Below are 17456 nucleotides of genomic sequence, written 5' to 3'. Positions count from 1 at the left end.
CCAATTGATTTCACGGCTCGTTTTATCATTCACAATCTGCAAATGTTTTCAATTGTCTCCCCTGGATAAATCAAGGTTGAATACAAATATCACCATTTTACACTGTATGTGCATGTTTGAATACTGTAATTTTATGTGCTGCCTGAAAGTATTTAGTCGCCGAACACTTTTTTTTTTGTTTTAATTGAACATAATTTGGTAAAGGTTTTCAAAGGACCCTAGGACGTTTTAACTGCAGTTCACGTCAAAAAGTACTTCTCTACCAATGAATACACACAGCCCAAAGTTACGGCCGCCAGGGCGACCAAAAAGGAGTAGAAAATTTAGTTAGCTCTTGACATAATGCATTCCATATATTTTTTTAAAGGTGGTACAAGAGAGGAAAGGAAACCCCAGAAATAACCAAACGTGTCCAACTGCGTCTGCCGCTTTCATATGTTGCCGGAATGCTCGGACCCGGAAGTGAACCACTGATTGGCTGTGGTCTCACCAAACACAGAAGTGACTTTTAGACATTTTATCAATACCGTTTTCATTTTTGTGTTATGCATTATATTATGCTATTTCAAAAACTGTTGATTTTACTCATTAAAGGATGATCTAATTTTCGTAAACCTTTATATGTGCTCGTGCCTGGAGCGCGTCGCTGATTGGCTGTGGACTCGCCGAACACGGAAGTGACGTCTTAATAGCGGTCGTTGCTCCTTCGTTTCCAGTGGAACTAGTTGGGCTGCCTATCAGCAATAATGGCGCCCTGGTCGGCGCCCCTGTCGCGTCTCCTGACGCAGGGGAAGGCCAGCCTGCTCTGTCGTCACGTCTTGAAAGCGAGCCACCGTTTCGACTGGGTGTCCCGCGGGCGGAGTGAGCTGCTTTTCCGTCAGCGTATGTGTGCTCGGAGCCACGGAGCGTCGTCGGTGTGCAGCAGCAGCAGCAGCAGCAGCAGCTCGGCAGAGACCTTGTGGTCTCTTTACAACCACACCAAAAAACACACTCAAGGTAAAAGTTTGCTTTCATTTTTTTACTCTGTCATTAATCATGTTTATTACATTCGTATTAGCTACTGTTGTGAAAATACAGCATTGTAAGTAAATAGTCCCCTGGGTTCGTTTGTTTCCTCAACTGCAGAGAGTACCAGGTAAAGGGACTTAACTCGAAGGAGGCCTTTCATATGTGTAAAAAGCAGTTGTGCAATTATAGAGAGGTTTATCATTAAACCTTGTCATTTAGAGCAGAAGTTTCTCAAAACGTTTGTGTACAGGAATATCTTCGAGGGGCGAACGTTTTCAGGGACCCTCTCATAAGGCAAATGAAACAACAACCACGTGCGTGCTCAGGATGCAGTAATACAGTAAAAGTAGTGCTTTGGCACCGTATCGTGACTTGGTGCTGAGGAACTTTATGGAAGTCAGTTGAGGAGCTTCATTTAAGGGGAAAAAAATGTAGTGCTTTGCCGGCATCTTGGTGTCAAGGAACTATATTGAAATGAGTTGAGAAGCTTCATTCAGACAAAGGTAGTGCTTTGGCACCATTTTGGGGCCTCTAGGTGCCAAGGAACTATGTCGAAGTGAGTTGCGAGGCTTCAGTTAGTCCAAAGTAGTGCTTTTTCGCCAACTTATGGCATCTTGGTCGAATGTTTATACTTAATTAGAACATTGCATAGTATATCGCAGTCCTTTTTATACAAAGGCGACATCATTGTCATGCGTCTCCTGTCAGATGTCATGCCGTCCATCTCCAGCGCCTCCGTGGACCCCGACAGCATCTTCGCCAACAACGAGATGAGCCTGCGGGACACGGAGGTGTACGGCTTCGACTACGACTACACGCTGGCCTTCTACTCCCGTCAGCTCCACACGCTCATCTTCAACATAGCTCGGGACATCCTCATCAGCAAGCAAAGGGTGCGTGCGTCCTCTCCAAAACCTGACACATTTAGACTAAACCCACTATTTATTTCTTTATTTTCAATTATTATTATTATTATTATTTTTTTACACCTTACACACTTGAAATACCAAACAATTTTTTAAAAAAACATTGCTTGCTTGCACAGTTCTCCAACAAAAAGGCAAGTGTGCTTGCTTCCAGCTTTTTGTGTCTCCCAGTTGTAGACAAACTGGCACACCAAACCAAAGAGCATTAAACTCCAAAATGTTTCATCAAACAATACAATTTTATCGAATTGAAGTACTAACCTAACCTTCAAATAACTGCTTCTTTCGCACATGGAGCAGCAACACATACAAACAGAGCATATAAAAGATAAATAAACATTGTCTATTATTTTAAACACCAAAATGTTCAACCAAACCATGTAATTCGGAAAATCTACTAGCTTGAAGCTAACATGTAATGTGAAACAACATAGACAGGCTATCAGCAATTAGCATAGATCTTACGGTAATTGTAAACCTTCAAACAACTGCGTCTTAAGGACGCATTAAGAACAACACCACACAAGCAGATACACATACTACAAATGAGAATTAAATGTATATTTGAGGACCACAATGTTCAATCAAAACGTATAAGTGCGTCTAACAAAAGTTTGCTAGCTCATTGCTAACATAATGTGGAATGCTATAAGCAGGTTACCAGAAATTAGCACAGGTGTTACGGTCATTTTAAACTAGACTTTACACCGATTTTTATTGGCTGATCGGTATCGGCCGATATTTAGCATTTTATGCTGATCGGCTTTGTGATCATTCGCCGATCCGATCAACTCGTTACCGTGGTGACGGCAACAAGAGTGGGTCGCGCCGACTGTTATAAAAAGAATATGGAGAATACCGTGTGTTGGTGGTCACCGGTGCTCAAGAGAGACGTTCGTTTTAAGGCTCGCTTGAGGTATGTTCACGTACTTTGAATACGATACGGCTCGCAAGCAGGCAATAAATATAATGTTATGTAGCCTAGCAAGCTACCACAAACGCTTGGGCGTAAACATGCCGCCGTTCTGTCAAATGATGCTCTAAAGCTTCGGTGTGGGTGAAGTCATTTCATTAAGAATAAAGTCATTGAATTACGTTGTAATGTTGGTTTGACCTGACTGTTTAGAATACATGATCTGACTAGAGCAGTGATTTCCAACCTCTATGGAGCCAAGGAACATATTTTACAATTGAAAAATCTCACGGCACACCAACAAACAAAAATGTTGCAAAAAGTGGATACATTAATGACTGCATTTACTTCCTGCCATCTAATAGAAGACCATACATTTGTTCTGTCACTACGCCTCACTGGCATAAACAGAGGAACATAGATACATTATTTATTGGAAATATAATTTTTTGAGCTATTCAGTACACAAGTATATACAGTAAATGAACAGGTCATTTAAATAGACATTCCTCCATCTTGTGATTGGTTATCGTTTTTTTTAAACTCACTGATCGGTGATTGGCGATTTTAAACCTTCAAAAAATTGCAAATTTTCAATTTGTCACTATTATTTATCATTGCTACTCTTTCTTATTTGTTGTGTCGTTAAAAGATGATTTGATTATTATTATTATTATTTTTTTGTTTTTTTCTTTCAGTATCCAGAGGGTCTGCGAGATTATGAGTATATTCCCAATTTTGCCGTAAGGGGCCTTCACTATGATGTTCAGAAGGTTCGAACTCTTGACTTTCTTTAGGCACATAAAGATGAATAACGACTGCATCTTGTCCAGGAGTGTGGTGAATACTGCCTGTGTTGTGATAGGCGCTGCTGATGAAGATCGACGCCTTCCACTACATCCAGCTGGGGACTGTTTACAGGTATCAGCAATACACAATCACAGGTCAGGGCTGTAGACCGGTTTGGATGCAAAAGGACATTTTAGTGCGTCATTTTCAAGGTTTTAAAAGTGCTGGAATTATGGATAAAGTGCTTCAAGTAAAAAGATCTAACGCAAAAAAATAGTTATGAGACTTTAGGCATTGTTTTTCTACCTTCATTCACAGCATAATAACATCTTTAATATTAAAAAAAGACTTACTTTTTATTATATACACATATGTAATATTTGAAATGGTCTGTGAGCCCCTGAAGTAACAAATGGCATTTAATAAGTTAATGAATGTAACATTTAATAAGATCAAGATAATTATTCATATTTCATTTTGTTTGTTTGGGTTTGTGATTGCAACAGTTTGCTATTTCTATATGTAGTATGTTTATGGATTCTTTTTAATTCATTCACTGCCTGCCTTCCCTGTTAACATGGATATTTGACTTCCAAAGCCGTCAATGGCAGTAAATGTGTTAAAAAAAAACAAACAAATCAGGACAAATTATAGGGAAACCAGTGCCCTGAATATTTATTTTATCTTTTTTTTTTTTTTTTGCATTGTATTTATTGAATTTAAAATAAATTTGCTGCGTCTGCAGTTGTAAAAAGTGAATCCTTGGTTTTTTTTTTTTTTAATTATTATTTATTTCTTTTTTTAATAAAATGTCTCCAGGGGTCTTGATCCAGTCCCGGACGAGGAAGTCATCGCCATGTACGACAGCTGCCACGTCCCTCTCGAGATTATGAGCGATTTCTACGGCAAGGTAAAAACCAGTCCCACTCTGACGCACTGAAGCTCGTGCAGACACGATAAGAATGGAAGGGTGTTCTCTCTCTTGCAGAGTTCTCACAGTCACTCCATGAAACAGTTCATGGACATCTTCTCGCTGCCAGAGATGAACCTCTTGTCGTGCGTCAACGACTTCTTCATGAAGCACAATATCGACTACGAGCCGGTGCACTTGTACAAAGACGTCAAGGTGAAATAATCTTGCGCACTTGGACGGAGAAAAATTAGACTTTGGGGCCCTCTATTCCTGCCAGTAATATTGATGATTGATCATTTGTTGTTGAAGTTCACATTGAGGGATTATAATGAATATAATTTCAAAAAGAATTACATGACATTCCAAGTTATAAAGCACCAAGTGGGATACTGAATATCATCTTGGCCTACTAAAAGTAGGGGGGGAAAAAATCAACATGCTGCCTTAACTGTAAATGTCGTGTGATTTATTATTTCTGCTTTGAAAAAAAAAACAAAAAAATTGCAATGTACAAGAAATCATTGCGAGAACAGCAATAAAATGCAAGAACAAATGAAATCTCTTAAATACAGTATATAAATTAACTTAAAATGTGCAATATACAAAATTATACAATAATTCTAAATAAAATAAGAAAATAATGAATCAATTATTAAATCAAGATGTAACTGAAAAGCAGTACTCGAAACTGCATATTCACCGCAAATTTGCCTTTCGCGCACTTTTGGAGGGCAACCAACGTTATTCACTGAAAACTCACCTATTTACTATTTTGGTGCTCAGGCCAAAGCCTAATACAAAATGTTGCTTTGGTGCAATCTGGTGACCTCCTGGAGCCCAGCAACTATGTTGAGTTGAGTGGAGGAGCTTCATTTCGTCAGGCCACAGCCTAATCTAATAGAAAGCATGCGTTGCTGCCATCTTGTGGCATCTGTAGGGAATTACAAACCATTTTGGGTGGGTGTCGCTTACTTATGGATTTTCGCTGCAAGGGTTCAATTTACTCCTCACCGCACAAAAAAAACAAAACAAAAAAAAGACTATTCCAAACCCTATTGAATGTTAATTTCTCTTGGGGGGCCCCGTTGAGGTTGCAGACGCTAAATTCGTTGATGCGCTTAGATGAGTTGGGGCGAAATGTGCTGCTGTGATTCATCCCGTGTGCGTACCAAACATTCACGCGACGGTCGTGTAGCGACGTGTGCGTGACACGCCGAGCATCCGATGGCTTCCTAATTTTAGCCGTTACGGGGGCCAGTGTGTAATTGTAAACGCGCGCTCATTCCTTTGGACAGCTGTGCTGCCGGGCTCCAGAAAGAGCACAGCAATCACAGAGCAACACCATTCGTCCTTTGAAGCGGGGCTGTCATGGCGATCCCGTTTATATTACGTCTCTGTGACGCTCGATCATCTTTTGACGGATGGCTGTCATTAAAAGCTGTCACGCACACACACCGGCAGCGTTTCAATTGGGATGCTGATGACTTTTCAAGGACACCATCTTGACAGTTTCTCTTTCCAAACCACAACAAACCAGTCTGCCTATATAAAGATATTTATATCTCTACGTTTATATCGGAATCAGAATCATCCTTTATGGAATTTGCCAAGAAATTTGTCTCCGGTAGTTGGAGCCGCTCGAGTACAACAGACAGTCAATTTACAGAACACTTTGGAGACATAAAGACATTGACAAAAAACAATTGTCCTCTAGCACTTAGAGCACTTCGAATGACTAATATTGCAATAGTCCGGTGCAATGACCATTGTGCAAAGGGCGCCGAGACTTCAAGGAGTGTATGCGGTTTAAAGTGACGAGTAGTGCGATCATCTGGGACAATGTCGGTTGTGCAAATGTTACAGATACTCCTCAATCGGTGTGCAAATGGAGCAGATGCTGCTCTGGCATGAGTGGCCAGCATATGCAAATAGTGCAGCATGGCGAGACAACTACAGTGAGTGCACAAGTAATACATAATTGGCCCCAACAGAAATGTGACAACGAACTCAAGTCAAAAAATTGCCATCATATATATATATATATATATATATATATATATGTGTGTGTGTGTGTGTGTGTGTGTATATATATATATGTCTGTATATATGTCTGCATATATGTCCCGACGAGTCTAAACATGGTATTCTGATTAATATTGCATTTGTGGAATAAGATGCTGTCGACCGAAATTTACAAAATGAACTGCCCTCGCGGCTGTATTGCGAACATCACGTGACCAAACGTGGAAAGCAGGTTTTTGTGTATGCTGCGATAAAAAGCATACCGACTAGTGTAGCACCAAGTATTGGTACCAGTGCCGAAAAAATGGAATAGTAGCTTTTTTTTGTTCCAGCTGCTCACCCAGCTCCATGTTTTCTTCTCTTTTGGTGTGAGCAATGTCTGTGCAGCCTTTTCAAAAAGCTCTTTTGGTCAACGCAATGATAGCGTTGAAGTAGCCGGCTTTCTTCATCTTCTTCCTCCATCGTTTGTATTCACAGACGCATTGCACTTTCTTTGGTGTTTCCACACCAAAGCGTGTTGCTCCATCAGCTGCATGCTAACACAACATATCTGGACTCAAAATTTTGACTTTTTTTCCCCCCCTCGCTTTTCCTCCTGATAGGAAGCCATCAGAGACGTTCACGTCAAGGGCATTATGTACCGAGCGGTGGAGGCAGATATTGGTAATGTGCATTTTATTTAATTTTTGTTAACAGAACCTTGTATTTCCCAGGGAGCCCAAACAATGTTAAAATCGTTCAATGTTTCTGTGTATTGTGTTTGCAGGGAAATACATTTGCTACGGTGAGCAGAGCCACGCGGTGTTGAAGAAGTTGTCCGAGCACGGGAAGAAAATGTTCCTTATCACAAACAGCCCCTTTGATTTCGTGTAAGTGGACACATCACGCATTTCAGCACTTGGGGTCGGGTGTAATTATTAACTACTGCAATTAACCTAACCTAATATTTCCATGATAGTGTAATGTGTTGAACAAACGTTATCTCTGAGTCTTAAAAACATAAGAACCGAATGGCAACGTGAACACGTAACAGAATATTACTGTACTAGGCTACCTATAAGAGTGTATACATATCTACAGTACAATACAGTGAACGCCCCAATGCAGTTTATAGCGGGGGATACGTTCCAGATTCCAGAAGCACCCGCAAAAGGCGAAAAACCCACGGTAAGAGAGATAATTTAAAAAAAAAAAAAAAAAAAGTTATACGCCTTCTTCACACTTCAAACACATTCAAAAGTATTAAAACGCATACTCGGTGAAGCACACATTCAGTGTTGGCGAGTAACTAATTACTGTTCATGTATCGAGATTACATAGGTTAATTACAAAATGTATGTAATTGTAATCCATTACATTACCTGGAGAAAATGTGTAATTAAAGTAGAGTTGATTTTGCAAATTCCCGTGATTATTTTTAACTACATTTGCAAAATAGCTACCAAAGCTCAGATTTTTTTCTTCTCTCTCTTTCTCTCTTCACTTCCTCTTTCTAAAGTCGACACTTGTGATTGGTTCTCTTTGGTCATGTGCTCTTCCGCCGTAGTCTCAAACATGACATATCTTTCCAAACATGACTTCAAAGCGCCACCTTGTGGTGCAATCTATTAGTTTTTCTGAGATTTTGAATAAGTTAGACTCATAGTTACACTTTTGAACACAATAGTTACACAACTGTTACATTCATCAAACTCTTTGCTATTCCCAGTCCGGCTCGGCCCCTATTCCTGGCGTCCACAGTATATACACTATGTTTTACAATAATGCTTAATATTTATAATTTCATACGTCCCTGTGGCCCAAAATCAAAGTGTGGAGACTCTCTGTTGCGTACAGTCAATGAATGGGGTGATCACTGCCAAGAGCATCTGAAATATCCACAGTCTCGTTTATTTATGGCCCGATTCTTCTCTTTATATTATTGTAATATAGCAAAATCTTTCTTCCTTGACATGCTCGCGCCACGTTGTTCAGCACAAGCATAGTAGAATACATTTAGCACACGTGGTCCCTCAAAACATGTTTACCGATAAGAACACCTAGGGGTCCCAGTTGTTCCATTGCACTTCAGCGTCAGCGTACCCAAAGCTTGAAATTCGAAATACCTCTAAGTCGGGGGCCTTGCCCTCCATAACAAAGTAACGGCTGCGGTTTATTGCAACCCTTAGGGATCGAGGCATGAACTACATCGTCGGGACGGACTGGAGGGACCTGTTTGATGTAGTTATAGTTCAGGCTGAAAAACCCGGTTTCTTCAACGACAAGAGAAAGTAAGTGTGTCTGTGTCTCCGTGACTGTGGGTATAAATGTGATCTTTTTTTTTTTTTTTTTTTTTTTTGTGCCCTAAATGTGGATTGCCTCATAATTAAGTGTGAGCAATGTTTGTGCTCGCAGGCCTTTCAGGCGCGTCACCGACAAAGGTGCTCTACTGTGGGACAGAATTCACAAGTTGGACAAAGGGCAGATCTACAAACAGGTGCTTGTGACAGAGAAGTTAAAAAGAAACAAACGTCTAATGACACTTTGGTTGAACCCCTTTTAAAAATAATAATAATAATAAAAAAATCATGTTTTTAATCGCCTGAAGGGAAATCTGTATGAGTTCCTGAGACTGACTGGCTGGAGAGGATCCAAAGTGCTCTACTTTGGCGATCACATCTACAGCGACTTGGCAGTAAGCAGCACACACACACACATTGCGAAAAAGGTTAGTTAAATGACTTTTTAAAAATGTATTTTTTTTTCTTCAATTCAATGGACATTGCGCTGTTCCTTTTCGTTTGCACATCGTGGCCACTTGGGGGCAGTGTAATACAGGCATACGTATACACGGAGGCAGTTCTCAGTAAGATGCAGTTATAGTTGTGGTTTTTGGAAGGGATAAAGAAAATATCCGTGTCAGTATCGTTATATTGTCTGACAACATGTGATGCTACACTGTTGGCCGTTGCTTAATGACATCACCCTCTTTTGTGTGTGTGTGTGTGTGTGTGCGTGTGCGCGCACATACGTATACACACACACACAAGAGGGTGATGTCATGGTGAGAGTAGCAATAATGTCATGACTTCTCCGTAAACTGATTCAGATTCCTCTGATGCCATCCTCATGCTGCTTGTAGCCACCAGGGAGAATGTTTGCGCAACAATTAGCCATACAGTAGTTGTAGCCGTGACCATATTTTTTTTTTGTTTGACATTTTGGCTGAATGACAGCACCTCTTAGCATTTACACAACCATATGGAATGTTTTGAGAGAGAGAGAAACATGGAGCACCAGTTAATTAGTGCTGTATTGGGTCGCACGTCAGCCGCTGTAATTAGAGTTCCCTGCCATGTATAAAGTGTTCATCATTCACTCACCCTCGCCCATTTTTTTTTTTTTTTCTTTATCTTTTATTTTAAATTATTTTTTGCAAGTGATCATATTTTTATTGGTTTTCCTAGTGTTCCTCCACTATTCGTGGGCGATAGACTGATCCCTGCTGCAAATAGCAAGAATCTGGAATTAGCACTCATGCATAGTTCCCATAATGCACTTGCATGTGGGAAAGTAGGGCCACAGTCGCTGATGCACTTTTTAGTTGTTTATCACATCCTGGGTGAACATTAAAACACATTAAGACATTGGGCACGCCTATGCAGAAGCTGTTGTTGGCCACAGCTCACACCCAGACACTCACATGCAGATTCGCTGACGGCACACGCCACCCTGCCAGGCCCCGCCTCTTAATGGCACAGACACTACAATACATTTTCTATACATTTTATGCTTGCAATCATTTTTGTTCAGCGCATAGGTCTCTATCATGCATTTTCACCAATTATGGGCGAGTTTGGAACGTATCCCACGCGATAAACGGGGGTACACTGTACATTAAGTGCTTGTAACCTACATGCACTTTAGGTTTCTAACATGTATACATGCGATCTGCAGCCATTATTGCCATTGCGGCTTATTGAAACCTGCATCCTGGCAGATGGCCACCAGCTGTCTTTGAGCTAAAGTAGCCATCATTAGTTTTGCAGCCACAACAGCATTATTAATATGTGAACGAGCGTGTGATCAGCTCTAAGTGATGTTAATGAAAGGCAGTGTTAACATCTCTGGCACAATGCCTCGCCGCCGGTGGCTGGCGGCCAGCTGTCAAACACGTCGCCTCGCTTATTTAGGAAGATGGAGCATCCTCTGTGCATGCGCGCGCCAGTACGGTACAAAACCTACCGCCTCGGTGTACGGGACTGTACAGGAGCGGGAATCGTGACTGCAAGTTTCTGCATATCACCAGGTTCCCCTGCGGAAAAAACTGCATTCTGCATGAAAGCACTTAATGAGGCTGGATGATCTCTTTTTGAATTGTTTTGTTAAGCGCTGTATAGTGCACAACGGTGAGCCTTACATTTGCTACATGGGACTTCAGTAGGGGCTTAAGCCACCTCTTAATATCTATCACTATCACGGCTCAATTATAGAAAACAGTATTATATAAAAAAAAAAAAATGTATGCAACTGTGCCATGTGGCGCAGTTCATAATCAATATTTTTCTAATAACACAAAAACAGACATTTAAAGAATATACCATACTCAGCAGAGATGCTGAGGATTAAATTTATTAATGTGTGCAGTTCACTGCAGACGTGTTTTGCCTGTTGACATTGGTTGGAACAAGTTTTGCTCTGACCGACCAACCAATCAGGAGACAGACAAATGCTGACGTCATTGAGCTGAGCTTCAAGCGGCAGTTTAAAATCAGATTATTTAAAGAAAGCATCGACATATTGGAAGCAGCGCAGCCAAGAGAAACGCTACCAAATGAGGAGAATAGACCGTAATATTGTGCTTTCTAAAAACATACAGTAATGACATCATTATAATAAGTAAAATGTAAAGAAATGAACAGTTTTTCGCCAAATGTTTTTCTTCAATTCAGTGGACATTGTGCTGCTCATTCGTGGCCACCTGGGTGCGATACAATACAGAGCTAGACAACAGACTCAGTAAGCTGCAGTTATCAGCGGACCCCCGCATACGCACGTCGGCACCCGCGTATTGAACATTACGGAGTGTCGGATTGTTCGGCCTTCGTGGAGGTCTGCACCCAGTTCTTATTGAAAACTCCCCCGATTAAGGATTTGACCCTGAAGCACGGCTGGAGGACAGGAGCCATCATCCCTGAGCTGAGGAAGGAAATCAAGATCATGAACACGGAGGAGTACGTGCACACGATGAGCTGGATGCAGGCACTGACGGGCCTGATTGAGCAGATGCAGGTCAGCGGAAATGGCTCGGCTTCTCCGCACTTGACATCGTACATGTGACAGCTTCACTGCATGTGTGGGCGCGCCGATAGGGGTCATGACCTCACGCGAACACTGCTCACACACAGGTGCACAGAGATCCCGCCTCTCAGGCTGTGGTGGAGGAGTGGCTACGAGAGCGAGAAGCTATGAGGTAAAGGAGGCTTTGTCTTTCTTTCGACCGTCAACTGTGTGCCTTCAAATGTGTTGTGGTCACAATTGATTAATAATGGGCGAGTACCAGATACGCCAGTAGTTGGCGCTACACTGCGGCAGTTTGACACATTGGCGTGCGTCGGAAAGGACTTTGGTCACAATTATCTGTCATTGTGTAAATTTTATGGATCAAAATTACAAGAGGCAGCAGTACTTGCTATCGGTGAGTACTCAAGAGTGTTATCGGTCTGAATAAAAGTGGTATCCAACATCCCACAATTGATGGTAGTGGGAAGCAAGCATCAGACAGTGTGACCTCACTCTATTTTCACAAAAACAACAACGCTACCCTGCCCTTTTTGACAGCCACAAAACTTTAACCAGACCTGCCATTCCCTCATATATCATAGCACAATATTTGATATTTAAAAATAAACAACTGAGATAATGTGTGTGCACAGAATTCAACAATCACCTTCAAACTTGTGTTAAAAGGGAGTAAGCACACACCATCTGCTGCCTCTGATTAACTCCAAATGAAGTTCAAATGGTCTAGTAGGCTTTTCCTGACAGCTCAAGAGCTGCAGAGAGCTTCCACATCATTAGATGGATTTCGTTGTTCAAAGAAATCAGTCAGGAAAAAGGGTACTGAAAAATTTCCTGAACAGCCTACTAGAACATCAGAATTTCATATGGGGTTAAGCAGAGGCACTTTAGAAGGTCAATTGAATGCGATTGCTTAATTCTGTACACAGCCAGTCAGAGGGTGTGCACACTTGTGCAACCACATTAGCTCAGTTGTTTATTTTTAATCCCCCACACAGCCAACTTTGCCATGGAATGCACTCGGCTATGCCGGAATGTTATTCGCGTTAATGTGTCGTGTGTGCAGGCCGCACACCAAGCAGATGTTCAACCCTCAGTTCGGGAGTCTGTTCCGCACGTACCACAACCCCACGTACTTCTCGCGCCGACTCTCGCGCTTCGCCGACGTCTACATGGCGTCCGTCAGCTGCCTGCTCAACTACGACTTCCAGCACACCTTCTTCCCGCGGCGTACCCCGCTGCAGCACGAATCCCCCTTCGGGCAAGGGCAGACTCCCGTCGGATCGGAGCGCAGACCCAGGGAGAGTGAGTCCCTGTTCAAGTGAGGCTGAAGTCGGTTCTGAGCTGCTGCTTTCATTTGTAACAAAACAAATCGTTCAAGTTCAGTTCTGTCCATTAAGCTTGAAACGCGTCAGCCATCTTTTTGCGTTCAGATGGCTGGCTGGGGGTGGGCAGAGTATGGCCCGCGGGGGGCCCCTACATCCTGCGCTCTTTGTGAATCCGGCCCACCAATCATTTACATTTATTAATTAAAAAGAAGAAGAAATACATTTCAATAACCATTTTTTTTTGGGGGGGTGGGGGGAACGTCCATTTAGTGCAACAAATATGACAGACTCTTGATCTTCAAATTAAAAATAAAAATGAAGAAATATTTTTACATTATATTTACAAATTTTACATTTATTTACAAAAAATAAAACGAGAATTGATTGTATTAAATATATTTGTTTAATAAATGCAATAATACTCCCTTAAAATTTGTTGCATTCAATTAACATTTCCCCCTGCCCCCACCAAATATATTGTGTTAATATTTTTATTCATCTTTGATTTGATTAATCCCATCATATAATTAGTTAATTTATATACTGTAAATCAGGAGTGTCAAACTGGTTTATGTCGCGGACCACATTGTTTTTGTGAAACCATAGAAATGTTTCATGGCCTCATCTTAGTATTCACTGGCGGCTTGTCAATAGCGGGCGCGAGGGTGCCGCCCCAGCACTGCCGACCGAGTCACCTCTAAAAGGACAAAAATGAAATCCTGAAAATAAAATATTATAATGAAAATATTATGAATGATATATGTTTTTTTTAGACGAGGAGTAGGAAAAATTGTATACAGTTCAGATATTTCTGAGGCAGGGCGTTGGATTTCAGCGCCCTTTAATGTTAAACATGGTTACTGTTTAACCTCCCCCCCCCCCCCCCCCATCAAGTTACTGTAATAATGGGTTTGGTAATGGGGGAAAAAAAATGCTTGCACTATCTCAACATTTTATTATTATTATTTTTTTAAACATGACAATTTGACACGGTACAAATTTTGGCAAGAATCATGGCAGTTGATTCAAATGATGCTTTTGCGGGCCACATTAAATGGTGTGAGGGGTCGGATTTGGCCCCCGGGCCTTGAGTTTAACACCCGTGCAGTAAATAATGAAATTGAAAAGCATACATATACATTTAGCAGGTTTATTATTATTTGATTGAATGTTGGTCTTATATTATTAGATATTGCTTTATGAATTCCAATGATCTCAAATTAAATATTTGAAATGATGTCATTATTAAAACAAGGCATTTTGCATACACATTTTGGCTTTATTTTTCCCCCCCCCCACCTCCATCTGCGAATGACTCGGCCCACCCCCATTCCCGTCTTAAAATCTCCAATGTGGCGCTCGAGCACAAAAGTTTGCCCACCCCGCGTAAACGCGTGCTTTTATGTGTGAGCTTCTAAAACCAGTTTTATTTAGAAATAAAAGCTGCAATCGCAGTCTTAACAATAGGATGTGTAAACCGATACCTCCTAGTGGTAGAGGTACTTTTCTTTTCTTTTCTTTTTTTCTTCGACTCTTACGTCGCTGCTGTAATATTCACACGCACCATTTTACATTACAGGCCGCCTTAATGATCATGTAATAGCTTTATGAGGCATCGTGGGTGTTAATCGTGCTTTTCATGATAATTGGATTCGAAACTGGCGCACATGATTGTACTGTACGGAGTTACCGACCACTTTCCTCCCATTTCAGCCTGTATTTTGCGTGTGTTGTTTTGCTCTATTCAAACTGCCGCTATTAGGTCCTGCGAAGGCAGCACGGAGGTTTGTCTGTTTTCTTTTGCAGAAAGTACATGTTAAGATGTCACAAATATGCTTGAATTTTTCCATTATCTGTTGGAGGACAAAAAAAAAAAGGACTTGGAAGAACTCTTATGTTATTTATCTTGTAGTAGATTTCAGTTTTTAGCTGTTATTTCAATTATTAGAATATTTAAAGAGGACATTTTGAGGAAAACTGACATTTTAATTGTTTGTATACAAATAGTTATATCTCTGGAGAGGCTGTCCACCCATCACGTGTGAAAATAAACTTGTTGAGTAATGTACTTATAATTTAATGGAATTTAATGAGTGTCTTATAAACAGTGTTGGGGAGTAACTAATTAAATGTAACTTAAATTATGTAATACATTTTCAAAATGTATGTAATTGTAATCCATTACATTGCTGGAAGAAGATGTGTAATTAAATTACAGTTGCTTTTGGAAATTTCCATGATTACAGTTCGTTACATTTGGGGGAAAAAAAAAAGCGGAAAAAGCGGAGATTATTTTTATTTTATTTTCCCCATATCACTTCCCGAGTCTTGTGATTGGCTCTCTCTGGTCATGTGCCCTTCTGCTGTAATCTTAAAACAGGGCATTTTTTCCAATATGACCTCGAAGACCTCTACTAGTTGGACAAGGCTGACTCGTAGAACACATCAAAGAACATTGGCTTTTGAACCGTTTCATCTTTCTAGTTTTTATTTATTTATTTTTTTGAATGGAATGTATTCACTTAACTGGGTTGTCATATGAAGCGATATTGTCTAAATTGTGCACATTTGTCATTAGGTCAACATGGTACGGTGGTTTTGGACATGCTGTACACCTATAATGTAACAAGCCCATTTTTATTTATTTAGTTACATTTCATCATGTTTTGTTATCGGTATATTATATGGGTAAAGAACAAAGAGTCGTCTTGATGCATTTGTTCAAAATTAAGAAAAGGCATCAAGACGTAATCAAATGTAATGAGTTATATTACTTTCGGAAAGTAATTGAAATAGTTGCACAGCAATTACATTTACAACAGGGTAACTTGTAATTGTAACCAAAGTCATCTTCCCGACACTGCTAATAAGGGCTTCATTGAGGGGTGTTCAAAGTCTGACTCGCGGGGCCGTTTGGGGCCTCCAAACATTAATGTGCCGTGCACATTTAATGTGATTAATAATAACTTGACCACACATTTTTGAAATATACAGGATCATAATAACTACAGAATAAAACCGTGGAGAAAGTGTTGGATTTAATGTCATTTAACCCCTTATTGCACGCACACACACACACACGCACATGCATGCACACGAGTTAGCGGAAGGGAATAAAAGGAAACCCATTTTAAAAGACTTACTTGTGCTGGTATGGTGTGCAAATTTTGGGCCACTTCTAAAAGGACGTCAGAGTTTAATTATTCTGCAACATTTTCATGACGACTGAGCGATTGTGACGAGGACGCCGAAGGACAGTCCTAGTGCTACTGACTCCGGAAGGGCTTCATTTCCGGGTGTCCAAAATCTGACTCGGGGCCCGTTTGCGGCCTGCAACTCGTGGCTATGCGCTGCCCAGGTAGTAAGACATCATTTTTATTCCCACAATGCACTTCATGTCAGCAAAATGTCAAATCAGTTTTAAGGACTCTGTCGTTCAAATGCTTCAACTTTTGCAATTATCATTATCACTGCAGCTTTTATGGGAATGAATCTCCGTCCAAATCATGTTAGGATCCAATTTGTCGTATTGCACGGAGCGGGCAGATGCACGGCGGATCACGAATGATAAGATCAAGCGGGTCGCGGAGCCGAGCGACTTCGCGCCACGGACGGCAACGGCACCGCTGGGAGCTCGGAAGCGGAGGAACCCCACCCTGCTGCGCCCAATGAACGTGTTCACCATGTGCCCGGCCGTGTCTGACCTCATGTTCGGCTCGCCGGTGGTCACCGTCACCGACTACCGCGGCTCCTCCTTCATGGGACGCGCCGCCTGCGTCTTCCAGGGTTTTGTCGTCTACTACTTCGGTGAGTGCGCCCAGCGATCCTCACTGACGTTTAAATAGGGTACAATACCGGAGTATGGACAATAATAGTCTTATTATGTAAACATGGCTACACTTCAGACCCACTATACGCCTAAAATATGAACATTTTGTACATTTGAGGTCACTGAGCAATAAAATGTTACCAGTAATGTAACGCCAATACTTTTTTTTTTGTTTGTTTTTTGACAATTGTGCAAATGATGCTGAGTCCTCTAGCAATTTAGAGGAGTTTGAAATGACTAACAGAGCAATAGTCTGATGCAGTGGCGGCACGGAGACAAGAAATGTGTCCAGTTTAAAGTGATTAGTAGTGCGATAATCTGGAAGAGGGTCAATTGTGCAAATTGTGCAGATACTTCTCAAGCACATGAGTGGCCAGTATTGGTCAACAACAGATATCCAAGTCGTGCAGACTGGCGAGACTACTACAGTGGGGTGCACGAATAATGT

At 41.2% G+C, this 17456-nt stretch overlaps 1 protein-coding gene across 2 annotated transcripts; it reads left to right on the top strand.

Moving 5' to 3' along the window:
* Window positions 1-697: 697 nt before the first annotated feature.
* nt5dc3 (5'-nucleotidase domain containing 3) lies at window positions 698-16512 on the top strand. Of its 2 annotated transcripts, none has more exons than XM_061677101.1 (14): window positions 698-996; window positions 1717-1901; window positions 3546-3620; window positions 3713-3768; window positions 4456-4546; window positions 4625-4762; window positions 7174-7234; window positions 7338-7440; window positions 8740-8841; window positions 8966-9047; window positions 9159-9245; window positions 11702-11842; window positions 11959-12023; window positions 16365-16512. In XM_061677101.1, exons 1-14 carry the CDS (start codon window positions 747-749, stop codon window positions 16399-16401), a joined length of 1473 nt encoding a protein of 490 aa, XP_061533085.1. In that variant the 5' UTR covers window positions 698-746; the 3' UTR covers window positions 16402-16512. The 2 variants fall into 2 exon arrangements, with proteins under 2 accessions (XP_061533085.1, XP_061533084.1); XM_061677100.1 differs by lacking the exon at window positions 16365-16512 and adding an exon at window positions 12918-15247.
* The last annotated feature ends 944 nt before the right edge of the window (window positions 16513-17456 follow it).

This window comes from Phycodurus eques, chromosome 5 (assembly GCF_024500275.1).
Source record: "Phycodurus eques isolate BA_2022a chromosome 5, UOR_Pequ_1.1, whole genome shotgun sequence".
Taxonomy (NCBI): Eukaryota; Metazoa; Chordata; class Actinopteri; order Syngnathiformes; family Syngnathidae; genus Phycodurus; species Phycodurus eques.
Note: the sequence above shows the minus strand (reverse complement) of the source record. Positions and strands in the feature narration are given on the sequence as shown.

What these genes read in the sequence shown, in the direction of transcription:
- nt5dc3 (XM_061677100.1), top strand. Translation starts at nt 747, where the DNA reads ATGGCGCCCTGGTCGGCGCCCCTGTCGCGTCTCCTGACGCAGGGGAAG. An exon ending in CACCAAAAAACACACTCAAG is followed by an intron (nt 997 to 1,716) that starts GTAAAAGTTTGC and finishes GTCTCCTGTCAG; the next exon opens with ATGTCATGCCGTCCATCTCC. An exon ending in TCCTCATCAGCAAGCAAAGG is followed by an intron (nt 1,902 to 3,545) that starts GTGCGTGCGTCC and finishes TTTTTCTTTCAG; the next exon opens with TATCCAGAGGGTCTGCGAGA.